Below are 25,021 nucleotides of genomic sequence, written 5' to 3'. Positions count from 1 at the left end.
CACTAGATTAGGCTGGGCATGGTGGTTCACGCCTGTAATCCCAGCACTTTAGGGGGCTGAGGTGGGCAGATCATGAGGTCAGGAGTTCGAGACCAGCTTGACCAACATGGTGAAACTCCATATCTACTAAAAAATACAAAAATTAGTTGGGCATGGTGGCACACTCCTGTAGTCCTAGCTACTCGGGAGGCTGAGGCAGGAGAATCGTTTGACCCTGGGAGGTGGAGGTTGCAGTGAGTCAAAATTGCACCACTACACTCCAGCCTGGGCAACAGAGCAAGACTTCATCTAAAAATAAATAAAATAAAATAAAATAAAATCACTAGATTAAAAACAAACTGGAAAAAAAGAAAGGATTACTACTTGTAAGCAAAGAGGAAGTGTTATATTTTCTTCTGAGGAGGAGGAGAGAAGAGAGGAAGTTTCCATTTTTTAAGTGTTTTCTAAAAAATAAATAAATAAATAAAATCACTAGATTAAAAGAAACGAAAAAAAGAAAGGATTACTACTTGTAAGCAAAGAGGAAGTATTACATTTTCTTCTGAGGAGGAGGAGAGAAGGGAGGAAGTTTCCATTTTTTAAGTGTTTTCTAACCAAGATGGAATCCCACTCTGAGCTCACTCTCAAATCCATGAGCTCTGGGCATGTAGTCTGAACCCTGGGCACTTTTGTAGATGGTATGAATACAGCACACGCCCACATGATGTAGCTGGGCTGTCTATTGTTCCCCAGTGGTCTGAACCTCCATAGCAGATCATGTGTGCTTTAAAGGTAGAGACAGACATGTGTTCTAGTTATGAGTGTCCTTACCTCTTGGTACTCACATGTCTCAGTGCCACCTGCCCTTAAAAACTCCCAGAAGGCTGGACATGGTGGCTGATGCCTATAATCCCAGCACTTTGGGAGGTCAAGATGGAAGGATCATGTGAGACCAGGAGTCCAAGAACTCCTAGAGGCATTCACTGAATGAGGAGCTACAGGAAGCCTGGATTCCTGCAGTTTCATCCAGCACAAGATCCAGGTGGGAGTAACAGGAAAATGTTGAACAAGAGTGAGAAATAGAATGAACTACACAATGCCATTTTGAAAAGCCAGATGGTCAGTGTTGAGCCAGGTCCTGACATGCATGAGAAGGCATGCCTGAAGCAACTTCAGTATATTCCTTTCAAAATAACCCGATTAACCTATGGAATCGGAGTTAATACCCACATGGAGGAAAGTGGCACTATAAAGGCAAGATTAGGAGACTGAACCCTCTCTGCCTCAATCTGTCAGACTTCAGCCTTCAAGCAGCTGGGGAAGCAGTGGGAGGGCAGCATTCCTGTAAACAAGCTAATCTTTATAGAGTTAAGTAGGCAGTGACTTTTGTTATTTAAAACGTCAAACTTGGAAAAGACCAACTCCTACTATGAGAGCCTGCCCTTCTTGTACTCTCTTGCACTGGACTCGTGTGTTCTCTCTGACAAGTTCTCGGCTTTCTAACCTTTCCTCAGGTGGGACAGCAGGATAACAGCAGCCTGGGCTGAGAACAGGCCTCTCGTCCTGCTTCCAACCTGGACTCATTACAAAGAAAAATGAACCAACTCTCACAGTCTTTGGGGAGTAAATCTTCTATCTCCCTAAAGACTGTCCCTACCTTGCAGCCAAAGGTAGCGGACAGCAAAAAGACATGTAGACTCAGGAGATATGGCAAATGGGGCTGCAGAGAGTGAGACGGGAGAAACTGTTCTTGCCCAGGGCAGTCTTGTTCTTTGTAATAATGAAAGTGGCAAATCAATGACTGCCAGATAACTAGGTGACTGACGCTGGCAGTAATCACTTCCTCAAAAAAAAAAAAAAGCTTAAAAAGAAACAAAATCATACTTTCTTCTCTATTACCTGTATTCCCTTTCCCCCCTTCCCTTCTCTACTAGGTAGGAATTTGACCAATTGGAGAATCTGGTGTCACTGATGTAGATTCCTGACATTCTAGAAGCAAACCCAGAAAGGGTCCCCACTAGTAGCAGGGCCGGCAAAAATAAAAGACTGGTTTTTAAATTTAGTATTTAGGGATTAATTTGATGAGAAGCACACAAGATCTCTAGGAAGAAAAATAAAATTCTAATAAAAAACACTGGTGGTCTGAATAAATGGAAAGATATTCAAAGCCCTCAGAAGACATGACTTAATATTACAAAGGTGTCAACTTTCTCCAAATAATCTAATGATTCAATGCAACCCCCAAGAAAAATTTTCCTCAAAGGGAAACTTCTTTTTTTTTTTTCGAGACAGAGTCTTGCTCTGTCACCCAGGCTAGAGTTCAGTGGTGCGATCTCAGCACACTGCAACCTCCACCTCCCAGGTTCAAGCGATTCTTCTGTGTCAGCCTCCAGAGTAGCTGGGATCACAGGCACCTGCCACCATGCCTTGCTAATTTTTATATTTTTAGCAGAGATGAGGTTTCACCATGTTGGCCAGGTTGGTCTTCAACTCCTGACCTTGTGATCCACCTGCCTTGGCCTCCCATGGTGCTGGGATTACAGGTGTGAGCCACTGCACCAGGCCGGAAACTTCTTTTTTTTTTTTTTTGAGACAGAGTTTCACTCTTGTTACCCAGGCTGGATTGCAATGGCGCGATCTCGGCTCACCGCAACCTCCGCCTCCTGGGTTCAGGCAATTCTCCTGCCTCAGCCTCCTGAGTAGCTGGGATTACAGGCACGCGCCACCATGCCCAGCTGATTTTTTGTAGTTTTAGTAGAGACGGGGTTTCACCATGTTGACCAGGATGGTCTCGATCTCTTGACCTTGTGATCCACCCGCCTCGGCCTCCCAAAGTGCTGGGATTACAGGCGTGAGCCACCGCGCCCGGCTAACTTCTTAAACTTATTCTAGAATTTATATAGAAGGATAAAGACTCATAAATACCCAAGTCAAACCTTAAAAGGGAAAATAAATAGAGGAGACTTAACTAACTAGATATTAAGAGTTGCCTCAATGTTATTGCATTAAAAACAGAGGGAGAGGTATTGGGACAAAAACAGCTAAACAAAAAAATTGAATAAAGGGCTCAGAGATAAAACTGAAATATGCAAACCTACTATGCAAGAACACCAGCACCACAAATTAATCAAGAAAAGAATAGACAGCTGTTGTTAGAAAAACTAACTCTTCTCATGATAAAAATAAGAATGGATCCTCGTGAAACATCTCATATAGTGGTGGAAATAAGCTGGGTTAGAAACTTAAATGTGAAAGACACACTCACAAAGCCAATAAAAGAAGATGTATGTCCACATCTTTGTGACATGGGTTAGAAAGGCCTTCTCCAAAATACAACTTGAAAATCATAAACCAGAAGGCAAAAAAGAGATGATCTGAATATTAAAAAAAGCCTTTAAAGGCTTTGTAGTCAAAGAAGGATACCACGTATTAATAGACAGATGACAAGATGAGAACATATATTTAAATTGTCTGAATCTAACAAGGGATTAGTAACTAGAATCAGAGGGAACTTTTTATATATCAAAAAGAAAAGATGGTAACTAAAACAGAAAAATGGGTAAAGGACATGAATAGGCAATTAACAGAAGAGGAAACCCAGTAAACTGGCATATATATGAATAGATGTTCAAATTCATTAATTACCAGAGAAATGCAAATTAAAACAACAATGACCTATTATTTTACACCTATCAGACTGGCAAAAAATTAGCTGAATACTCATGAGATTTGGCAGGAATGGAGAAATTTGCACGTAGAATTGGTGGGACTGTGGATTGACCACTCTGGAGAACAATATGAGAGAGCACTTAAACTATGTATAGCCTTTGGCCAGCAATGCCTTGGTTGGGTGTGTCCCAGAGGAATTCTCACTCAGGAAGATATGTACAAAGATGTCCACTGTGGTGGTGTTAGTGGTGATGAGGAGTTGGAGGTATAAGGAGATGGAGTACATCTCTACAAAAACAGATACAAAGTGCTGTATACCACAAATTATATAACAATCGGAAGCCACAGTGTAAAAGGACACAGTGGAATATGAATGGCTCCTAACACAATCATGAGGGCACAAAGTAAGAAATAAAACAAGACTCAGAACAATTTATTAACTTAAGAACACAGAAGATAAAAGATACACATTTTAGAAAAAAGAACTAAAGGGAATGGATGAATAAAATGAAACAAAAGGAATGAATGAATCAAGAAACCTGTGCTGATAATGTGTCATGAACAAGGGAGTGTGATGATTCAACTATCTAAACCTGAGATCCAAACAGAGCATAGCGAAGAGGAGAGGAAAAGGCTCTGAAAAGAAATGTACATGGATTTATCAGCTGCCATCCTCTCCCTGGCAACTGGGTCATTTGGAAAATACGAGCAGCTGACAGACATTACTTATGGCCCTGTCTTATACTCTGCAGGCACCATATGCCCTGAGAGAAACTTCAAGATGAAAGCAACAAATTCAGAAGTTCCCTTTTGCTATCTGCTCCTTCAAAACATTCTGGCTCTGTGATAAAATGTTTGCATTGAAATTCCCATCAAAACATTTCCTAGAAAGGAAAATGCTGGACATTTGGAATTTGGATGCTAGACATTTGGAATCTGGTTAAGAAGAGCAGTGCCTCACTCTTAAATTCATATCAGATTGGCTGCAAGATTGTGTCATAAATAGGAGTGTTGCAGAACAATCAAGACCCAGAGCATTAGCGCCACCTGTGGCAGATGAGCCCTGCGGGTTTGGATTAAATTGCAAACTACTGCGATCAAGAGACACAGTACAACCACCATCCCAGCAGGGAGGGGAAGCTAAGAAGATGTACCATGTGGGAAAGAACTCAAAAAAGGGTGAAGAAACACTAACACTAAACACTGGTTTGCCAGCTTGGAAATCAATGAATACCCTAAAAAAACAATTCCTATTTAAATGACTCCTGAAAAAGTGGCCACTATTTTTAACCCATCTTTTTATCTCCTGTGTGCTAGAGTAAAGGGTAATGACTGAAGAATCACTAGACACCCAAGGCAAGCAACTCTCTTTGCTGTGTGAATAATGGGATGCAAAAAGCAAAATGTCACAACTGCTTGTATTTTCCAAAATGAAACTGTTTGTATTATTCTTTTCTTGAGGCAGGTCAAATAATGCATGTTATTATGTATGTTGTTCTAGAGCCTAATTTTTTTTTAATTTAAATTATCAACATACTATCGACACAATTTCCGCAAATATATCCAGCCCTCTCTGGTTCTTTCTAAAGGCTGTGTATTACTCCATAATTTATTTATCCAACTCCCTATTTAGTATTTAGATTGTTACCCATTCTTTGCTATTATCACCAATGCCCCAACAAACTTATTTGTTGTAAAAACCATCTTTGCACGCCAATGATTTCTTTAGGACAAGCTGTTGGGAGGTTAAAGGGTGGTCACTTTTTCAAGGCTTCCAAAGCATATTATCAAAATGCCTTACAGAAATGTCAGAACCAGTTGTCTTTCAACTCTATCGGGATTTATCTCAAGTACAGAGATGTAGGTTCATAAGGTCACAAGTTATAAGTGAACTTCTGACCGGTGTGGGGAAGGTCTCCATTCACATGCCTCTCCTCCCCCACCACTTTTGGGTCCTTTATTATGGAGGCACTGTGTCCCAGGTGGGGCCAGGTGTGAGTATCTGTCAGTGTCGCCTGCTTGCCATCCATCCCCTCTGGTGCTGATGGCTTCCCTGATTTCCCTCTGAGAAACTACTCTGCCACCATTTTTTTTGGAGCAGTCTTGAAACTCTCAATCAAAGTGTACAGTTTTCCCCTGGGTGGACCCAAATTAGACCAACTTGATGCCTGGGAATCTCAATTTTCAGAAAGGTGAGGCAAGGACTACAAACAGTTCAGAGCTTTATCATTTTGCAAGTGTTATCCAGAAGACCCTTTCTTACCGGGTTCCTGGGTCTCCAGAACTCTTCTATTCTCAAGCCAGGCTTTTCAGCTCCTCCAGCCTTACTATGAGTTACCATACAGCCTTACATGTTCCCACAGTATTGTAACTGTTGTTTTTGCTGTTTTTGCCTCAGTTAGCCAGAGTTGACTTCAGGTACTCTTAAAAAAATCCTACCTAATGAGGGTAGGGTAGGGTGGAATTACTTGTTTCCTTGAATATTTACTTAAAATTTTTCCCTTGTTCAATTTTTTGGGGGGATGGGGAGGGAACATTTTTTCCTCTCATAAAGGCCTCTCAATCTACCAACAGGAGGCATTCCAAATTACTTAGTATTTTATACAAAACTCCTGGGCAAAAATTGTATTTTGAAGAGAAAGAAAGGGGGAAAAATCTCTGTCCTATAATGGCTTTCACAAAAAAAACAACGTCATCCTTTCGTCCACATGGAGAGGCACTGTTCTCCTGATTTTCCTAACACAACTGGAATTCACGGTAGGGCTACCTTTACATTTTTTCTCAAATGGATTTTACAAAGCAAATCTGAGGCAAGGCACAAGATTTCCTTTGTACTCCTGCAGCAACCTGGAAGGATTTTGTTTTTTCTCCTATGCACCAAGGAGATAATCAGCCCAAACACTCTACCAGTAGCAGGTTCATTTTAATCCCATCGCCTTTACAAGGTTACAGGTACCCTTGGAAATCATGATTAACGAGAGTGCTCAGAGGCAGTGGCAGGGCAAATGGACTATAGCCTACAGAGGCTGCCCAGGGACACTTCCATCACAGAGGAATATTACCATAGAATTCATCTCCATTCTTTCCTCCCTCAAGAGTTCACAAAGAAAACAGAGTTACTAAGAAATCACCTAACATAGTTATTGTCTCTCCGGTCCTTGGAGCGAAAGACAGTGTGGGAGGCAAGGGCAACTCTGGCTTTCCCACAGGATAAGGCTCTTGGGGAGTTGAGTATTACTGTATTAAGTAACTTTTAAGTGGTGACGAGCTATTGTCTTAGGAAGATCTACAATTAAAGGAGATAATGTACGTGAGAATGCTTTGTAAAGTGTGATGTGTTATTTAAATGCAAGGTGTCACTACAGTCTTGCCAGCCAGGCTCACTTACAGGAGTCACTGATGGAAAGTCGGGGTGGAGGCATGTCCCACTGCACTTGGGAACTGGGGCCAACCCAACATTTCCACAGCACCGCCTGGTGGTTCACACCGGCGGTAGCAACTTCTCAAACCCCACTCCCAACCCTGGCAGTAGAAGGTTACCCAAGCATCGTACTTACTCCCTTCACTCTGGCTGTCTTTGTTCGAGTTGTAGACCTGAAAGATAAAAATAAAAATTCATTTGTGTGTATTTCATACCACCTTATAGGTTCACTGCAGAAAACCATTACATTCCTCATTTTCCCTAGTTTGCACCGTAAAGTGGAAGGTAATTTCTGGCTCCCAAATATGAACCCAATCAATAATTATCTACTTCTCAATATTCACTTTAGCTGTTCATAAGTGTGTGTGCATCAGAATCATCTGTGCAACTTTATTGTGTAAAAAAAAATCATATTCCCTCTTTTTAAGAAGGCAAGTAAATGTATGTATACGTGTATATAAATAGAAAGGAGAAAAAAATTTAAAATTAGTTACAAATCATTAAGCATGAACTGCACACCAGGCAATGTGCTAAGCATCTCACATTACTAATCTGAAATAACCAACATGACAATTCTGTTGAACAAGAGCTGTTATTATCACTGCTTCACAGATGGAGAATCTGAGGCCTAGAGAAGTTAACTAATGTCTCACAGCTAGTTAGTGGCAAAGTCAGGACCTTTACATCAAAAACTGTTGACTGTTAATACTGGGGAGTGGGAACTGTTACTTTTTACTCTACGTACTTCTAGAAATTTGAATGTCATCAGGAAAATATATATTTAACCGCTGAACCCCCTTAATCTATGTAAATCATAAAAAGGGAAAGTACCCCAATAAAAAAAAAGAAAATGCCCCAATATAAAAGGGACAATGGCATATTGCAAGGGTCAGCCAGCTTTTCCTGTAAAGGGTCAGATGTTAACATTTTAGGCTTTGTGGGCCAAGAGGCAAAATCAATGATATTATGTAGGTACTTCAATAACAAGATAGAAAGTAAATTTTCAAAAATTTTTGACAAACTTTAAAACCTAATAATAATACTTGAGTAGAATTTTTGAAATACAAACCTACTAATCAGAAGAATGGATTTTTTAAGAGAGAGGTTGAGCTTAACTAGTGCTCAAAGTTAGTATTCCTTATAAAGCCGATTGCAGATGTTTGCAAATACGATGCTTGGCTCGTGAGCTCTAAAAAAGAAGGTGGTGGGTCAGATTCAGTCTGTAGATCACAGTTTGCCCATCCCTGATATGCTGTCATGATTAAATAAAAGATGAAACCTCTACTTTAGAAAAGAAAAAATCATAGAACCCAAACCCTTCTTTTGTAGGGCTCTGTAGGTATAGAAAGGCATAAGGTGAACCTAATCATAATTTGTATGTGTGTGTACATATATACATCCCTCTAGTGATTCTAATGGCTACTCTCAGTTGAGAACCACTTATTTAACTCCTAAAGGAATCAAGGCAACTATCTCTGAAAAGAACTATTAAATCTAGAAAGGTATTTTTCACTTAAGAAATATGACTGAGAATCGCTGGGTCAAGAGGTCCCACTTAGCCCTTTAGCTGTGTTGTGTCATTGGGTCTCTTAGCCTCTCTGGGCATCTATTTCCTCATCTATAAACTGAAGGAAGGAAGGAGTCGCTCAAGAAGGTCTTTGAATTATCAAGTTCTAAACACAACAAATCACTCTATTTTATTATTAATTTTCTAAAGAAAACTAAAGCTACAAGGCCACTTATTAAACGTCAGAAAAAATGAGGATAAAGGGAACAGTTTTCTATACTTAAAGAAGATTGTCTAATGAATGAAAGGCATCAATGCATGCACCTAAAAGTTCTAGAGATGAGGAGTCAAAAGATTTTGATCTTGGACTGGGCTTCTCCACCGATAACTTCGTCTTGCTGAACTTTAATTTCTTCATCTACAAAATGTGGGCAATGATAGGTTTTTCTGACTGACTCACCCAGAGTGCTGTGAACATCAAATGAGACTGTGCAGAAGAAATATACTAAAACAACACAACACAATGCAGGTGCTTTGGACTCTACTACTGAGAAAAGAAATGCTTAACTTTCATGGAATTTGAGGGGAAGGCAAAAGTCACCACCAAGTCTAGATGAAGGCTGACATACAGGCTGTATAATTTCTGCTTAAAAGAGGAGCCACAGTGGCCCATTCTCCCTCAGCAGCAACTCTATCATCTATATAAATGAACTGGAACTAGATCATGGTTTCCAAATTGAGCCCCACAGCACCTGCACAAACAAGGACTGCCAAGGAGGCTGGAGAGAAGCTAAAACCCCAGGTGACCAAATGTCCCCTCCCTTGGCTTTTATGCGTTTTACTCATGTGGCTACTGAACAAGGAGATAGTGGCTATGAAAAGTTTGAAGACCTCTGAAATAGTAATTTCCCATGTTGCTTGCAATTCATTTACTTATTCATGCATTTAACAAATACATACTATGTGCCTATAATGGTCGGGCAACGTTCCAGGTGCTGGGGATACAGACGAACTAGACATCCATAATTTCTGCTCTCATAAAACTTTCCAATTAGTGAAGAAAACAGAAATAAGCAGATGCACAAATATGATTACTTCAAATATTGATAAGTACATTAGAGAAAGTTAAAAAAGGCAGGGGGGTATTGTGGACTTCGGTGAGGAAATGCTTCTCGGAAGAGGTGACCTTTGCAAGAGGCCTGAACGATGAGGGGAGCCTCCTTGGGAAGATAGGAGAACCAGTGTCGACAGAAAGTACAGGTCCTTGAAAGGTGAAAAGGCATTGCCTTTGAAGGAAGAGGGCCAGTGTGGTGGACAATCGGTGCAATGCAGAGACGGGTGGAAGATGATAGGGCAGAGGGGCAGTGATCCCATCCTGTAGAGCCTGTGGCCTGTGAGTGAAATGGGTCACTGTGTAACAGCTAGGACCAGCGATCCATGGTGACTAGCATTCACTAACCATGGAAAGTTGGACAAGAAAAGTACAGGAGAGAAGACCACACTTTGGCAAGTATTTTTCTTAACCATCCTTGATCACTGCATTTCTCCCAGTAAATTCAAACATTCTATCCAAAAGAAACTTGCTTCTATTTATAGCTGGCAAAATCCAGAAAAAAACAGTAAAGTGCAAGACTTCCAGGCCTCCTTAATTAGGAGATGAATTTGTGCCAAATTACTTTCTTTCAAGGTTTCCTGGGTCTCAGGAGACCCCTTCCTGGAACACCCAAGCATTCCCTGAATTCCCTGAATTGGAGAAGCGTGATCAATGAGCCAAAAGCACCAGAAACATGTACCCGCCTGCTCCTCTGAGGCCAGGCCATTAATCTCTGTCTGGTTTGGGTTAATGAGACAAAGAGAATGAGTTTTGAAATGAAGCTAACAAATCCTGCTTACCAGGGCTTTGTAACTACAAGACCCAACAAAAAAGGCCCAGGGTTGGGCAGCAACCAGTTGGTGGCTCAGTCGCAGCACTAAGCAGGGATGGTTTTGTGGACCTAGCACTTACCAAGTGCCACACATGACAGCATCTAATCCTTGTAACCACCATATGGATGAGGTCTAGTATCATTCACATTTTAGAGCTATGGAACCTGAGACTCAGGGTACTTACACAGTTTGTCTAAGGACACAGAACTGGTCAGTGGTGGACTATTCCATCTTGCCTCTAAAAGGATATTCCAATCCCCTTTTAACTTTCTAGGCAGTGCAAATATATACCACTACCAAGTCACTCCAGTGGTTGGTATTATGGTTCATAAATACTTTCTATATTGACAGAAGCAAACAGCAACCAATTCACCCTTTAGAAATGGTTGCTCTGCTCTGGGCTATCCTTCTACAGATCTTACAGTTGACCACTAGCATCAGACTGAGGTTCAGAGGCAAGAGCAATGTCCTGAAAGGTCACTTTGGCCACAGCTTTGTCTTACGTTAGCAATCTCAAATTTGTATGCTTTCAGGTAAGCCTCTCAAGAGCATCTACCTTAACAGAATAGAACCCAACTCTCCAGGGGCAACTCAAGTGGACAAGGGGCACTAAACGATGCCTGATTTATGGCTCCTAAGAAGACTGAAACAGTTAATGAACCTTCAACAACCCAACTTAAGCTAAACTCTATCTGTCCTGCTTCGCTAGAGTACTCTAAAACCTTGAAACGTTATCCCCCTTGGGTTTACATACTTTGATGTAGGTATAGTCTAGTTTCTACTGACCATTGTACATGAAGATTTGTTGACTATTCATGCCAATGAGTATCTGTTTCCAATTCTATGCTTCTAGAGAAGAGAAATTCACGTGTTTATCTTATCATGGTCCATTTAAGAGTCACTAAAGAATAATTACAACAGATAAAATTTAATAATGATGAGGATGACAAAAGCCTTACTATGTGCCAGACACCACGCCAAGCATTCTATGTGCATTCTTATTCAGTTCTCATACCAGCCTAATTATTCCTATCATAGAGATGAGAAAACTGAGGCATTAGAGAAGATAGGTCACATGCCCAAGGTCAGACATCTGAAAATGGGCTGAGTCCAGACAGGAACTCCCACAGTCTGTCTCCAGAGCTCAAACACTTAACCACTAACCACGTGATAAATAAGCCATTGTGATGATGACGATGATGGTGGTGGTGGTGGTGGTGGTGGAGAGATGGTGAGGGCAGCTAGGCAGGTGAATCACCAGAAGAAAGAACTTGCCCTAAGTCAGACATAAAATGAAACTGGGAACAGTCTTCTGATTCTTGCCTGGAGCATTCACCACCCATGCAACCCGCTGGCATCTAGTGTAGAGGTAACACTTCATTGTCTTTCTGAACCACAGGGTTCGATCCTGACAATAAATACCAGGGGAGGAGAGTAGCTCTTTGATACAAATCACAGGGCACTGCAATTCTGAGTCCTTACCCAGAAGCTACAATGAAAGTATAATTTAATAAATCAAAGAAGGGTGAGGAAAGCCTTCATATGCTTCCCTGCACCAAGATGTGATTTTGCAATAAATTCTGTTCCCTGCTGAGCGAATTCAGTTTACATGTCCCTACAGAATTAACAGAAAATACACAGTCATTTGGATTCCCAGAATTCTTCTATGAGTGCCTTTATTACCACTATCCAAGGCATACTGAGAAAGCAGAGAAGCTTTTTTTCCTAAGCTTAGAAATTAAAGACATAAGTAAAGCAAAAATTTGACATAACAATCTAACTTTTCCCTTTCACACAAAGCTGCATTAGCACTTAACCGTACCATACTCTGGATCAAAATCTGGACAAAACAAAGATGCTAGAGAAATAGGTTCACAGGTAAATTTGTTTAAAACTGATGCTCCTATCTAAACTGCACCGTCTTTACCTAAATGCACATTCAAACTCTATGACCCCCTGAGGTCTTTTCCAAGTAGCTTGGGATATCTAATCTCCTCCCACCTGGTTGTTCCCCTGATGTACCAGGGTGGAAACACACTGAATAGGGCGATGTGTCAACATCTTAAAACAATGCATGGGCTGGTTCTACACCATCAAATATCATCTCATCCTCTCTGTGTGACAAAATGGGTCTACCATCACTAGAGTCAAAAGAGCTTGCTTTTTTGAATTGTTGGTCAGTGGTGACAGATTTGTAGTAATCTACTGCTTAGGTTCAAAAGTCCAACTTTGCTATTTATTGGCTAACATACACATTAGTTATCATCCCTAGACCTCAGTCTTGCCATCTGAAAAGCGGGGATATTAATACTCCCCACCTTTTAGGATTGTGGTAATAATTAAATGGAATGATAGGCATATATACAATATTCAGCATAGCACACAGTGTAAATTCTATGGTCTATTGAACATTCTATAAGGATTAAGTTTCATCATCATCACTGTCATTTTCCTCCTTCCTTCTCTTCCCACTTTGTATTTAAAAAACAACACAAAAGCCCTCTCTAGTGATGGATAAATGGCTAAGGATAAATACATTTGAGGGACCCTGTGGCATTGGTCTTGTTGGCAATGTAATATAACCTACTGGAACTAATTAAGAGATGAAAGGAAAGGAAAGGAGACAATCTAAGGTCAACTTTTAGATCAATGGTTCTTAGTCTTTTTCAAAACAGCAATCAAAAATAAAAATAGCCACCTGCCACCAACCACCTTTTTCACTATCAATTCTGTGCCAAGCACCATACTAAGCATTTAAATGAGTGATTTTATTTCATTCTCTAGCCTATGGGGTACTACACCTGCCTCTATTTCATAGCATCATATAGGTTAATTAACTTTCCAAAGGTTTCATACTAGCAAATTACAGAGCCAGGATTCGACTTAGGCAGAGCCCAGTAGACTACAGTCTATACTCAACCACAACTTCGTACAACTCCTCCACCCAGTCCTGCTTTCCAGAGGAAAAACAGCTTACCAATTAACAAAGAACTCCAAAGAGGCTAAGCAGTAATTAAAATGGCAACAATGCAACCATTATGTGGTAACAAAATTTCCACCCAATTTAAGCATAACAGTAATTCTACAAAATTCCAATTAATACAAGTATGGCAGTAATTGAAAACCACAACCAGCTTGAGACATTTTAGGATGCCCAAAAAACATCCTTCCTAAATCCTATGAGCATATACAGAGAGAACCGGCCAGGGTTGCCAAGGACTGTGTGGCAGATTTCTCGGTTGAGCGCATTAGAATGCTCAGCAAACACTAATACAGGCTAAATTTAGGAACCTTTTTTTGTTTGTTTGTTTTGGAGACGGAGTCTCACTCTGTCACCCAGGCTGGAGTGCAATGGCGCGATCTCAGCTCACTGCAACTTCCACCTCCCAGGTTCAAGCAATTCTCCTGCCTCAGCCTCCCGAGTAGCTGGGACCACAGGTGCACACTGCCACACATGACTAATTTCTTGTATTTTAGTAAAAACGGGGTTCTACCATGTTGCCCAGGTTTGTCTCGAACTCCTGATCTCAAGCAATCTGCCTGCCTCGGCCTCCCAAAGTGCTAGGATTACTGGCATAAGCCACCGCACCCAACCTTAGGAACTTTAATAATATACCTGAGAAGTTATTAGTAAGACACTCTTAGTCTGTGGAACGCCACCCATGAAACCCAGTAATGGACATGATTTTTCTAGACCAGGACTTCTTTTTTCAGCCATGGTCCACAGGCCACACTTGGAAAAGCTTTGGGAAAGGAATTGTTATCTGAAGCATGAATCACCAGGAGTAAATAAGAATGTATCTCAACTCAAGGGGTCAGAACTTGGGAGCCAGCTATGGGTTATTCCTCCTCCTCCCATCAAAAATGTGACTCTCATCACCATGGTCTGAGTGATGAAATGTGCTCAGTGGAGCAGAAATAAGATGGTTGTTGCTACTTTTCTGTTTCTCAGCTAACAATACTCTCCCAGGCTTTCCCTTTCCACTGCTACCACTGCTGCACATGCTGTCTTAGGGAGGCTCCCTCAAATGTGAAACAAAAAAAATACGGTTGATGGTACTTCACAATGACCGATTCCTGAACCAATGTCAAGACCTTGCTCTAGCCCTGTAGAATTACACACAAAGGGGGTTCAGTAACTAGCACATAGCCAGACACTCAGAAAGTACCAGTTGAATGAATAGAGGGAATAAGAGAGAAACTGCAGTCAAAAACAAAAAAATAAACAAACAAAAACACTAATGGGGGAGTTGATGAATACAATGAATTGGCCAGGCAGAAAAGGCAAGCTAAATGTGTGCTCAGGTGTCCAGGTGACTACTTCGTTCTCCCCATCACCTGGCAAATTCTCTATGAATCTTTATCTTGCAAGGGAATGGGAATAGACAATTCAGGCCTTCTTGGAGAAAATACGATAAAGGTTTATCTTATTTGGCTTAACTCAAAGCTATCAAAATCCCTCACATAGCCATTTATTTTCTATGTTCCACCCCTGTGTGTTAGTGCTACACGCACTAGGTAACAATGAATGTTGCTAATAGTTTTGGAGCCTATGGTGTCACTGGCGGGTTGTGAAATAAGGGCTAAGGAAGGAGTTCTGTACCTGTTGGTGCTGAGTGTTTTCCCCTACACAATCAGAGGCATCTCAAGACCAGGCAGTCTCTTGGAAAATGCCCCAGTAAAAAGTGACCAAATGGCTGTGCTCCTACAGCCATCCAAAAGAGAGTCTTTCAAGAGTCCCTGAAGCTTTCCTGCTGGTGGATAAAAATTGCTTCTTGCTGTTCAAAACATGATTACAACAATCATGATGAATAGAAAAATAAACTTTCTTTTCCATTAATTCAAGCATTGTCTGCTGCTTTGTACCTTGTAGATACAAGCAACTTATCTCTTTATATTATTCCTCAGTAACACTGGGGGGAAAAGGGTGCTCTGGACACCTGTGATTTCTACTGTTCAACATCGATGCCTCTCTTTTTCCACCCCCATTTTCCTTGGGGAGCCACCTCCCCTGCCAAGGCAAGTCCATATGGTTTGGGTGGGGCTGCTCCCACCTCCATCTTCACGTTTGCTGCGTGTGATCCAGACTATGCATCCTACTGCACATGTGATTCTCCCAAGCCAAACTCAGCCAATGACACTCACTCACTTTTTATTACAACTACTGGAAATAAGCCCTTGTGTTGCTAGGAAAACAGGATGCATACCTGAAGTTTTGAGGCCAACCTCTGCCACCACACAGGCAAAGCCTTGAGTAGAAAAGGTCAAACAAGGAAAAATGCAGAGCCATGAATGAAGGGACATGGGATTCTCATGGTATCATTTGAGCCCTTTTATCTTAACATATCAGAAGCTCATCCCTGCTCCTTCCATAGTGAACCAATAACATCCTTTTTATTTTTTAGTTGTGTTTCTGTTGATTGCAGACAAGGATTTTTTTAAGGGCATGAAAGAAAAGCCTAATTGTGCTTTATAGGGAATGCTAGAATGAAGGAAAAAAATGTGCAACAAAGTTGAACAAGAAACTGTGCTGTCATCATTGAATTTCCCATTCCGTCTACCTCACATACCCAGTCAGTTCCACCTGGTATCCCTTCTATTACTAGCATATATCTTGAACCTATTCCTCATTCCCATTTCTTTTTCTATTGCTCAAGGTCAGATTATCTTTGCCTTCTCACCCAGACCTTGACATTCGCTTTCTCCTGGTTCTTATTGGCTCTACTCTCTGGCTCTGCTCATTTGCTCCGCAAGATGTGCTTCCCTAAAGCACAGTGTTGGTTGGAGAAGAGAAGCCTTCAAAACATCACAATACCAGTCTTCAAATTCTCAAAGGGCAGTGATGTGAAGAAGGGGGAATCTTACTGTGCTGAATAGACATGAAGGTCAGGATGGAGTCCCCAGGAAGGCAGATTTCAGCTGAATATAAATAACTGACAAGAACTCTTCATGGTCCACTAAAGCAGGAGGCTGACCCAGCATCCTCTTACATACACAAGACCTAAGCTCCCTTCTGTCTAGAAGGGAGCCCAGGCATTCCTGGGATGATTAATTTAGCTACATTTGGGTTTTAATCATTGTTAGCCTAATTCTTTCACTGATAGAGGCCCTGGACAAATTTCAAAACAGGGAGAAATAGATTTGGATGAAGTAGGCTCAGGTAGTAGATGGAGCATGCTGTGGGGCTTTGGAAACTTGGCATTAAGGCCTGTGTTAAAGCAAACTAAAAATGGCCTGAGAAGGACTCCATAATTCTATATTTAATTCCTTGTGGACTAACTGTAACGTAACTTAATAGATAGACAAGATTGAAAACCTAACTTAGGAATATGCACATGCAACAACAGCTGAATCTTGGCCAAACCCAGCAGCCATATCTCAACCACTCACATACTGGTGAGTGTTCTAACTGTGTTCAAATAAGGCAAACGCCAAGCTGTAACAATCCAGTTGTTTTTGTACCTCACTTCCAATTTCTGTATGGCACTTTCCTTTTTTTCGGGTCTATAAATTTGTTCTGACCACGAGGCATCCCTGGAGTTGCTCTGAATCTGCTGCAATTCTGCGGGTGGCCCAATCCACAAATTGTTCATAATTCAATTAAACGCCTTTAAATTTAATTCAGATGAAGTTTTTCTTTTGTCAGCTGGCTCTACCACGTTTGAACTATGTGCCACTATAGATGATCATTTAACATTTGAGTTTGCTTTCTCATTGCAAAGTAGAGCTAAGTAATACTACTTACTTTATGAGAGTATGAACAGAATTTAAAATAGTTATCACAGTGAGTGGAGGTGCTCAAAAACATTATTTCCCTTTTCCTTACTCCACAAATATTTCCTAATTTACTTGACGGCTGCAGACAACCCAAATCTCTCATTTCCTTGATCTTTTATTGCTCCTACAATCTATTCTACAGAATTTAATACTTCCAAATATATTTTTTCAGTCTTATCATTTCTGATCTCCAACCAAGTCAATCCCTTGATGACAGGTCAGTTTTACACTGCTATGAGGCAGGGTTTGTGGGGAGTGATCTGTGTGGCAACTAAGTGTTTGCATATATTCAGTGTCCAAGAAATTATTCCCAATTAAAGGACAAGGAGTTTAAGGATGTGCATTCCTTTGTCTGGGTCTTTCTCTGCAGGTCAAAGGCAGGTCATAATGACCTTGACGAGCAAATTATCCTTATAGCAATGCTTTCACATACTGAGTGTCACTGACACTTACCGCACTTCTCTGTGAGAAATTTCAAATGAAGGTGATATAGTTTCAAAGAAAAGGCGAAACGGCTCCTCCTGGAGTATGTAAGTGGTAGGTTACATCCCAATAATCAGTGAAGGAGTAGGCCATTTATTTTAACTTTTTTTTGGTCCTGGTGAATTAGGCACAAGCGAACTGTTCTGGGATTACAAACACTGATTGTTGTGGGTGCTTCTCCTCCTCTACCCCATGACTTTGATTTGTGTGTTACATAAACACTGTTGCCATGGTTATAATTTAGGAAGCTTTGTTGTTTGACCTTAAGAAAAATTCAACCTCAAATCAGGATAACACTGACTCTCTAGACCACAAGAGACCATCAGAGGGTAGGATCTGCCAAATTTCTTCAAGCTTCTAGAAGGAACTACTGTATTTTGAGTAACAAGCAAGCAACAAGAGGAGGAAACCCTGCAATGTTATGCAATTTCCTTGCATTTCATATTCGTAAATCCTGAAAACCTTTATAAGGAACTTCCCTAGCTTTCAACCAAAGATTGCAGTCACAGCCAACATAAACAAAAACTGGATGCAAAAGAGCAAGAAAGAAATCTAAGTAATGTACAAGTCAGAAAAGTACTTCAGGAAATTTTTAAAGGCAGCAGAAAGGACAGAGGCTGATTTGCTATCAAGTGCATCACAGTTAAGTAGATGGCATGCAAGCTGACATGTATGTTGGGTGTGGCCAGGTCACAGTGTGAGGAGTCTTATAGCTCTAGCACTTCCTGGCTTCACGCTGATGCAACATTAAAAAGTGGGCGTCAACCCACTTATCTGTCAGCGTGCCGTTTTCACAGTGGGAGGAGAGACTATCTCCCATCCCACCAAAAGAAACTGAAATATTAAACAGAGAACGTCTTTATGTGCCCCCCTCCCCAAACCCCACCCCATGTTTTTGGAAACAGTTACATAGCTCTGTTAGCAGAAGAGAGAACCTTGCTCTTTTTTGCTTTAGAAAACTGCAAATGAGAAATTCCTCAGGATGGTATGCAGGATGCCAAAGTAGGTGCTCATAAGGCTCTTGTGCTGCCCAAGTGGGGCCCAGCCCAGGAGAAACCACGGCCAGAGAGTGAGTCACAGCTTCATGCTGCTCCTTTCAACCTCCAGTCCCTCCTTCCGGGAGGTTCCAGGCAGTGGCATGCATAGCTGTCTTCACTGTAACTTGAGGCTGATGCAGTCAGACAAACTGAAAGTACATTCATGATCTCCTTCATCCCCACAATAACCCTTCGAGAGGCAGAAAGTGAATGTTATGTTATCCAACACAGACACAGGGAAAGGTGACTTCTTCCTTTGCCACAGACAGCTGTGAGTTCAGAGGACTGCATTTCTAGATCAATGACTCAAAGCTGAGTTTCCTACCCCAAATCTAGAAATAATATTGTTGCCAACTCGTAAGTATGCAACAAGAGATTCTGAGAACATTCACTCTTTTATTTTGTTGCTCTGAGCTGGCGGGAAAGGGTATCCCCAGCACTGTGACCACATGGAGAATTTCAGTATTCTCTTACAACTCCTAAGGAGCAGAATGAGGTTTCTACAATGGAACTGAAAATTCTAGAATTCTATATTTGGTCTGCTCCCCCTGTATGGGTCCCTTGCCTCCATCACAGGCAGAATCCACTCCACTCTGACTCCAGGAATAGTGTGCCTTAGGTCAGGCCAGCTAGAACAGCACATTTACTCCCAATCCACATTCCCTTATAAAAATTCTCAAATGTGCAGAAAAGATGAAAGAAGAGACAGTAAACACTCATATACCTATCACCTCCATTCTATAGTTATTCATATTTTCCTATATTTGCCTTATCACATACATACCTAGACATCCCTCTATCATCCATTAGTCCATCTTGTATTTTGATAAATTTTAAAAGGAGTTGCAGATTATCAGCACTTTTTTTTTGAGACAGTCTTGCTCTGTTGCCAGGCTGGAGTGCAGTGGCATGATCTTGGCTCACTGCAACCTCTGCCTCCCAGGTTCAAGCAATTCTCCTGCCTCAGCCTCCCGAGTAGCTAGGACTACAGACATATGCTACCACGCCTAGCTAATTTTTGTATCTTTAGTAAAAATGGGGTTTCACCATGTTGACCAGGATGGTCCTGATCTCTTGACCTTGTGATCCACCTACCTTGGCCTCCTGAAGTGCTGGGATTACAGGAGCGAGCCACCATGCCCAGCCAGCACTTTAAAACATTTTGGCACACATATCATCTACTTAAGTTCAGTATTTGTCCATTTTTTAAACATAAAATTTACATATAATGAAATACACAATTCTTGTGTGCCAATCATGAATTGTGACAATCTCATATGCCCATGTAAGCTAAAACCTCTAGCAAGACAGAAACACTTCCATCACCTCAGATAGTTCCCTCAGACCTTGTTCCATCTTACTCCCACCCCTCACACACCCCAGGCACTGGCAACCACTGGCCTGTTTTGTTTTGCATGCACAATTAGTTTTGCCTATGCTAGATCATTATACAAACAGACTTACATCATATATATTCTCTTATGGCACTCCATTTCATTCAGCATAATTGTTGTGTTTTTTTTTTTTTTTTTTTTTTTTTTTTTTTTTTTTTTTTTTTTTTTTTTTTTTTTTTTTTTTTTTTTTAAGTTCTGGGGATACATGTGCAGAACGTGCAGGTTTGTTACATAGGCATACATGTGCCATGGTGATTTGTGGCACCTATCCACCCATCATCTCAGTTTTAAGCCCCGTATGCATTAGATATTTGTCCCAATGCTCTCCCTTCCCCTTGACCCCGACCCCTGACAGGCCTCAGTGTGTGATGTTCCCCTCTCTGTGTCCATGTGTTCTCACTGTTCAACTCCCGCTGATGAGTGAGAACACGTGGTGTTTGGTTTTCTGTTCCTGTGTTAGTCTGCTGAGAATGATGGCTTCCAGCTTTATCCAAGTCCCTGCAAAGGACATGAACTCATTCTTTTTATGGCTGCACAGTATTCCATGGTGTATATGTGCCACATTTTCTTTATTCAGTCTATCATTGATGGGCATTTGGGTTGGTTCCAAGTCTTTGCTATTGTGAATAGTGTTGCAATAAACATATGTGTGCATGTATCTTTTAGAGTAAATGAATTATAATCCTTTGGGTATATACCCAGTAATGTGATTGCACTCAGGATAAAATTTTTAAGATTCATCCGTGTTGTGGTGTGAACCAATACTTTTAGTGCTTTTTACTTCTGAGTACTATTTTATTGTGTGACTATACCACAGTTTCATCACTTCCCCTCTTCATGGACACCTAGGCGGTTCCCTGTCTGTGGCTATCATAAAGCTGCTCCAAAGATTTTTATACAAATCTTTTTGAAGACATGTGTTTTCAGTTTGCTTGGGTAAATACCTAGGTGTAGAACTGCTGGATTCTACAGCAGAGTTTTTTTATTTGTTATTAGACAAGAAATTTCCAAGCATTTGTCCACAGTGGTTGTGTCATTTTACTTACACCCCCACCAATAATGTATGAGAGTTTGGGTTGCTTCACAACCTCACCAGCACCTGCCAATCTTTTAATTGTGCTGTCAATCTTTTACTTTTGTCTGTTCTGATGGGTATGCAGTAGTATTGCATTACGGTCTCAAACTGCATTTTTCTGATGATTCATGACGTATACTTTTTCATGCACTTATTGAGCCATCTTCTTTTGTGAGGCACCGCTTCGAGTCCTTTGTCCATCTTTTAGTTGGTTTCTTCTTTTTATTACTGAGTTTTATGGGTTCTCTATACATTCTGAATATGTCCTTTGTCAGATATGTGTTTTGCAAATATGTCCTCTTATTCTGTAGCTTGCCAGCTGACTGTCTTAATGGTGTCTTTTGACAAGCACTAGGTTTTAAATCAAGTCAAATTTTTCATTTTTTTGTAGGGCTATCACTTTCTTTGTCCTATTAAGAAACTTCTGCCGATCCCAGACCACAAAGATTTTGTCCTCCTTCTGGAGGCTTTATAGTTTCAGCTTGTATGTTTATAATCTACCTTGATTTTGTTAATCTCTACAGCAGCCAGAAAGAAAAACTCACCTTGAATTAACCCCTCTAGTTACCCTAGTTTATAAACATTATTTAGAGGTGCTTCTGAATCATAACTAAGATTTGAAACTCACTGGTTTAAAACACAAATTTAGGAACAAGCAGCCTTAACACCTGCCTTACTCCCCTTCTCTTTCTCCTTCCTTCCAGAAAGTTCTTATATTATAGAATTGATTCATATATCCTTTGGGAGCCCTCACTATTTTAGTAAAACTGAGATCTGCCTCCTAGCCCCTCAGCGAGCAGGACAGGCAGGAAAGTGTGCTGAGCACTATAAAGCTCTATATGCTCAAGGCTAATTTTCAGGGGACTCGCCTGACTACATGGCCATCTGTAAGCTATGATCTGAATGGGCAGGGAGCCCTGAGCATTAACAAGTATAGTGGCCCTAATCAGTCACTGACTTATTGTGGGACTCTGATCAAACCTCTTCCTCTCTCTGTATCTTAATTTCCTAAGGCATCAAAAGAAGGGCCTGAAAAAACCCAGCTTTGAAATTCCATACTCAGCACCAACGATTTTCAATATTTCACCATCGAAAATGAACTCCTTTAGGTCCTGAAGGGCTCTCTATGCACTTTAATAGTTTCATATATACATTAGGATGGTAACATCTCAAATCTTACCAGCAAACGGCAAAATTGGGATTTGCTGACAATTGACTAGGAATAAGGTCCTGCAAATGTTGGAGGGAGTAAGAACTGGAAAGGAAAAGGAGGCCAGGCTGGAAGGCTGCTGAGAGACTAGCTCACAGTCTAGTGCTGCACAGGCAATACTCTCCCTTCTTGTTTCAGCTCTCATGCTGTAAACAAATGTCCTTTTCCTTTTTCTTTTCTTGTTTTTTTTTTTTTTGGGTTTTTTTTTGGTGGGTGGGAGGGGGTTGAGGAGATGGTCTTGCTCTGTCACCCAGGCTGGACAGCAGTGGCTCACCCATAGCTCACTGAACAATGCTTACTGAACAATGTGGTTTAAAGTTTGCCTGGATGAAACAGGTTGTCAGTAAGTTCACATCAAAAGCCCAAAGTGCCTAGCCAAGCCTTTCTTGCTTCTTCTCTAGAGAGAACCCAAGCACACTGGACCCGGGCAACCAACATACACTTACAAGCACAGCCAGCAGCCAGCAGCCAAGGCAACAGAAAGGACTAAGCCCAGTAGGGTCTCCTCCCCAGAGTGGAGGATGGGAGAGACTAGCACATGTCTGTCTTGAGAGCATGGCAGACGAAAACACATCCAAAGGCTGCCTCTGGGTCCTTTCCTGTCGTGCTTAATATAGCTGACCACCTGTGTCCTTTAAATGTCCACCTTTCTTTGGCCCTACTACCCACCCCTGCTCCACAGCTCTCCATAGGTTCCTCTGCCCTGTACTAATCTTTCTTAACATAAAATATATAAATATACACATATAATCATAAATATAAAGTCTACGTAAGTGCACATATACACACATACATATAGAGTCAACTTTTGTTATTTGCAGGAGTTACATTTTATAACATAGCAACAAACACTGAGTTAGCAAACACTAAACCATTGCTTCTAAGGGAAACACAGGGTTCAGTTCCTGCAAGCCTCCAGTTCCAACATTTTCAACAACCAATCAATATGTAACCCTGTTTTATGTGTGTTTCTGTCCAAAAACATCACCTTATTCAATTTATGTTGCTGAATTGTTTTCACTGAGCTCATATCCATCTGCATTATAATTTATGCCTGAACAAAGCTCATCTCATAAGTATTTTCATATTATGTCACAAGGCACATCACAACCTTCTTTCACTTAGACAGCATATCAGCATTACATCTGGGGACCACGTTAGCAAAGTCACCACACACACACACACACACACACACACACACACACTATATATATATATACACACACACACACACACTGCAAAAAAAAAAAAGTGGCACTAAATAGACTGTGAAAAGGACATTTATTGGGCAAGGTGCCGTATCTCACCTCTCTAATCCAAGCACTTCAGGAGGCAAGGCAGGAGGAAGGACTACTTGGGATTAGGAGTTTGAGACCAGCCTGGGTAACATGGTGAGACCTTGTCTCTACTAAGAAAAAAAAAATCACCCAGGTGCGGTGGCATGTGCCTGTAGTCCCAGCTACTTGGGAGGCTGAGGAGGGAGGATCAATTGAGCCCAGGAGCTAGAGCCTGCGGTGAGCTATGATCAAGCCACTGCCCTCCAGCCTAGGTGACAGCAAGACCCTGTCCCCAAATCCCAAAAAAAAAGAACAAGAAAAAAAAGGAAAAGGACATTTGTTTACAATGTGAGAGCTGAAACAGGGAGGCAAAGTACGGCCCATGCAGGACCAACTATGAACATGCACACTGCCTGATGAAAATGTTTCATCACTCTACACGTCTACAAATGATCGTGAAAACATTGCAAGTATCGACTTTAGGGTGACAAATAAATTTTAGTGAGATGAATTCACAAATATGGAATCCATGAATAATGAGGATATGTATATACTACACATACAATATACATATATGAATATATATATAAATGCATATATATTTTTATATAAAGTTTTTTGGAAAACAGCTATGTTCATTCACTTACTTGACCATAGCTGTTTTTGTGCTACAATAGAGCTGAGTAGTTTCAATAGAGTCTGCTGCAGGATATGTGTATATTCAACTTTACTAGGTTTTGGATGGTTGTACTAATTAACACTCCCACCAGCAGTACATTATGAGAGTTTCAGAGCCCACTCTAAAAATTCCCTAAGCTCCTCTTTGGACCTCTTTAGTTAACTCTCTCTCTCTCTTTCTATACGCCACAATTAGAAATTGCATCCATTCCCAAAGCTGCAACCATACATGCACTCCCGATGCTTCCATGTAGATGGTGCTCCATCTCTAAATCTGCAACCCCAACCCCCATCCAGTTTTCTTAGGAGCAGACCTCCATTTTTAACTGCTTGCTGGCCATCTTCATCTGGGAATTTCCCCCAACCTCAAACCTAGCGCCTATTCCTCCTATAACCACCAACAAGGGTTTCTCAAGACAATAGGAGGGGTAACACCTTAAAACCTATAAACAAGCCACTAAATTAGTACTTGTTTTTAGCTAGTTGATAGCAAGGCTATTGAACAGAAACAGAAACACACACACACACAAATCTATTTTTTTTTTTTTTTTTTAGTTTGTGTAGAGATGGAGTCTCCCTCACATAGCT

The 25,021-nt window shown here is 41.0% G+C and overlaps 1 protein-coding gene across 1 annotated transcript in view; it reads right to left on the bottom strand.

The window, feature by feature from the left end:
• Positions 1-25,021, bottom strand: part of ARHGAP26 (Rho GTPase activating protein 26) — a 471,565-nt gene that overhangs the window by 217,649 nt on the left and 228,895 nt on the right. The window contains exon 13 of the mRNA XM_037739951.1: positions 7,206-7,242. Coding sequence (XP_037595879.1) covers positions 7,206-7,242 — 37 coding nt within the window. The remainder of the gene's footprint in view (positions 1-7,205; positions 7,243-25,021) is intronic.

The sequence above is a fragment of the Cebus imitator genome, unplaced genomic scaffold (assembly GCF_001604975.1).
Source record: "Cebus imitator isolate Cc_AM_T3 unplaced genomic scaffold, Cebus_imitator-1.0 Scaffold76, whole genome shotgun sequence".
In the NCBI taxonomy this organism is placed as follows: Eukaryota; Metazoa; Chordata; class Mammalia; order Primates; family Cebidae; genus Cebus; species Cebus imitator.
The sequence above is the reverse complement of the archived record's forward strand: the minus strand, read 5'-3'. Positions and strand labels throughout refer to the sequence as shown.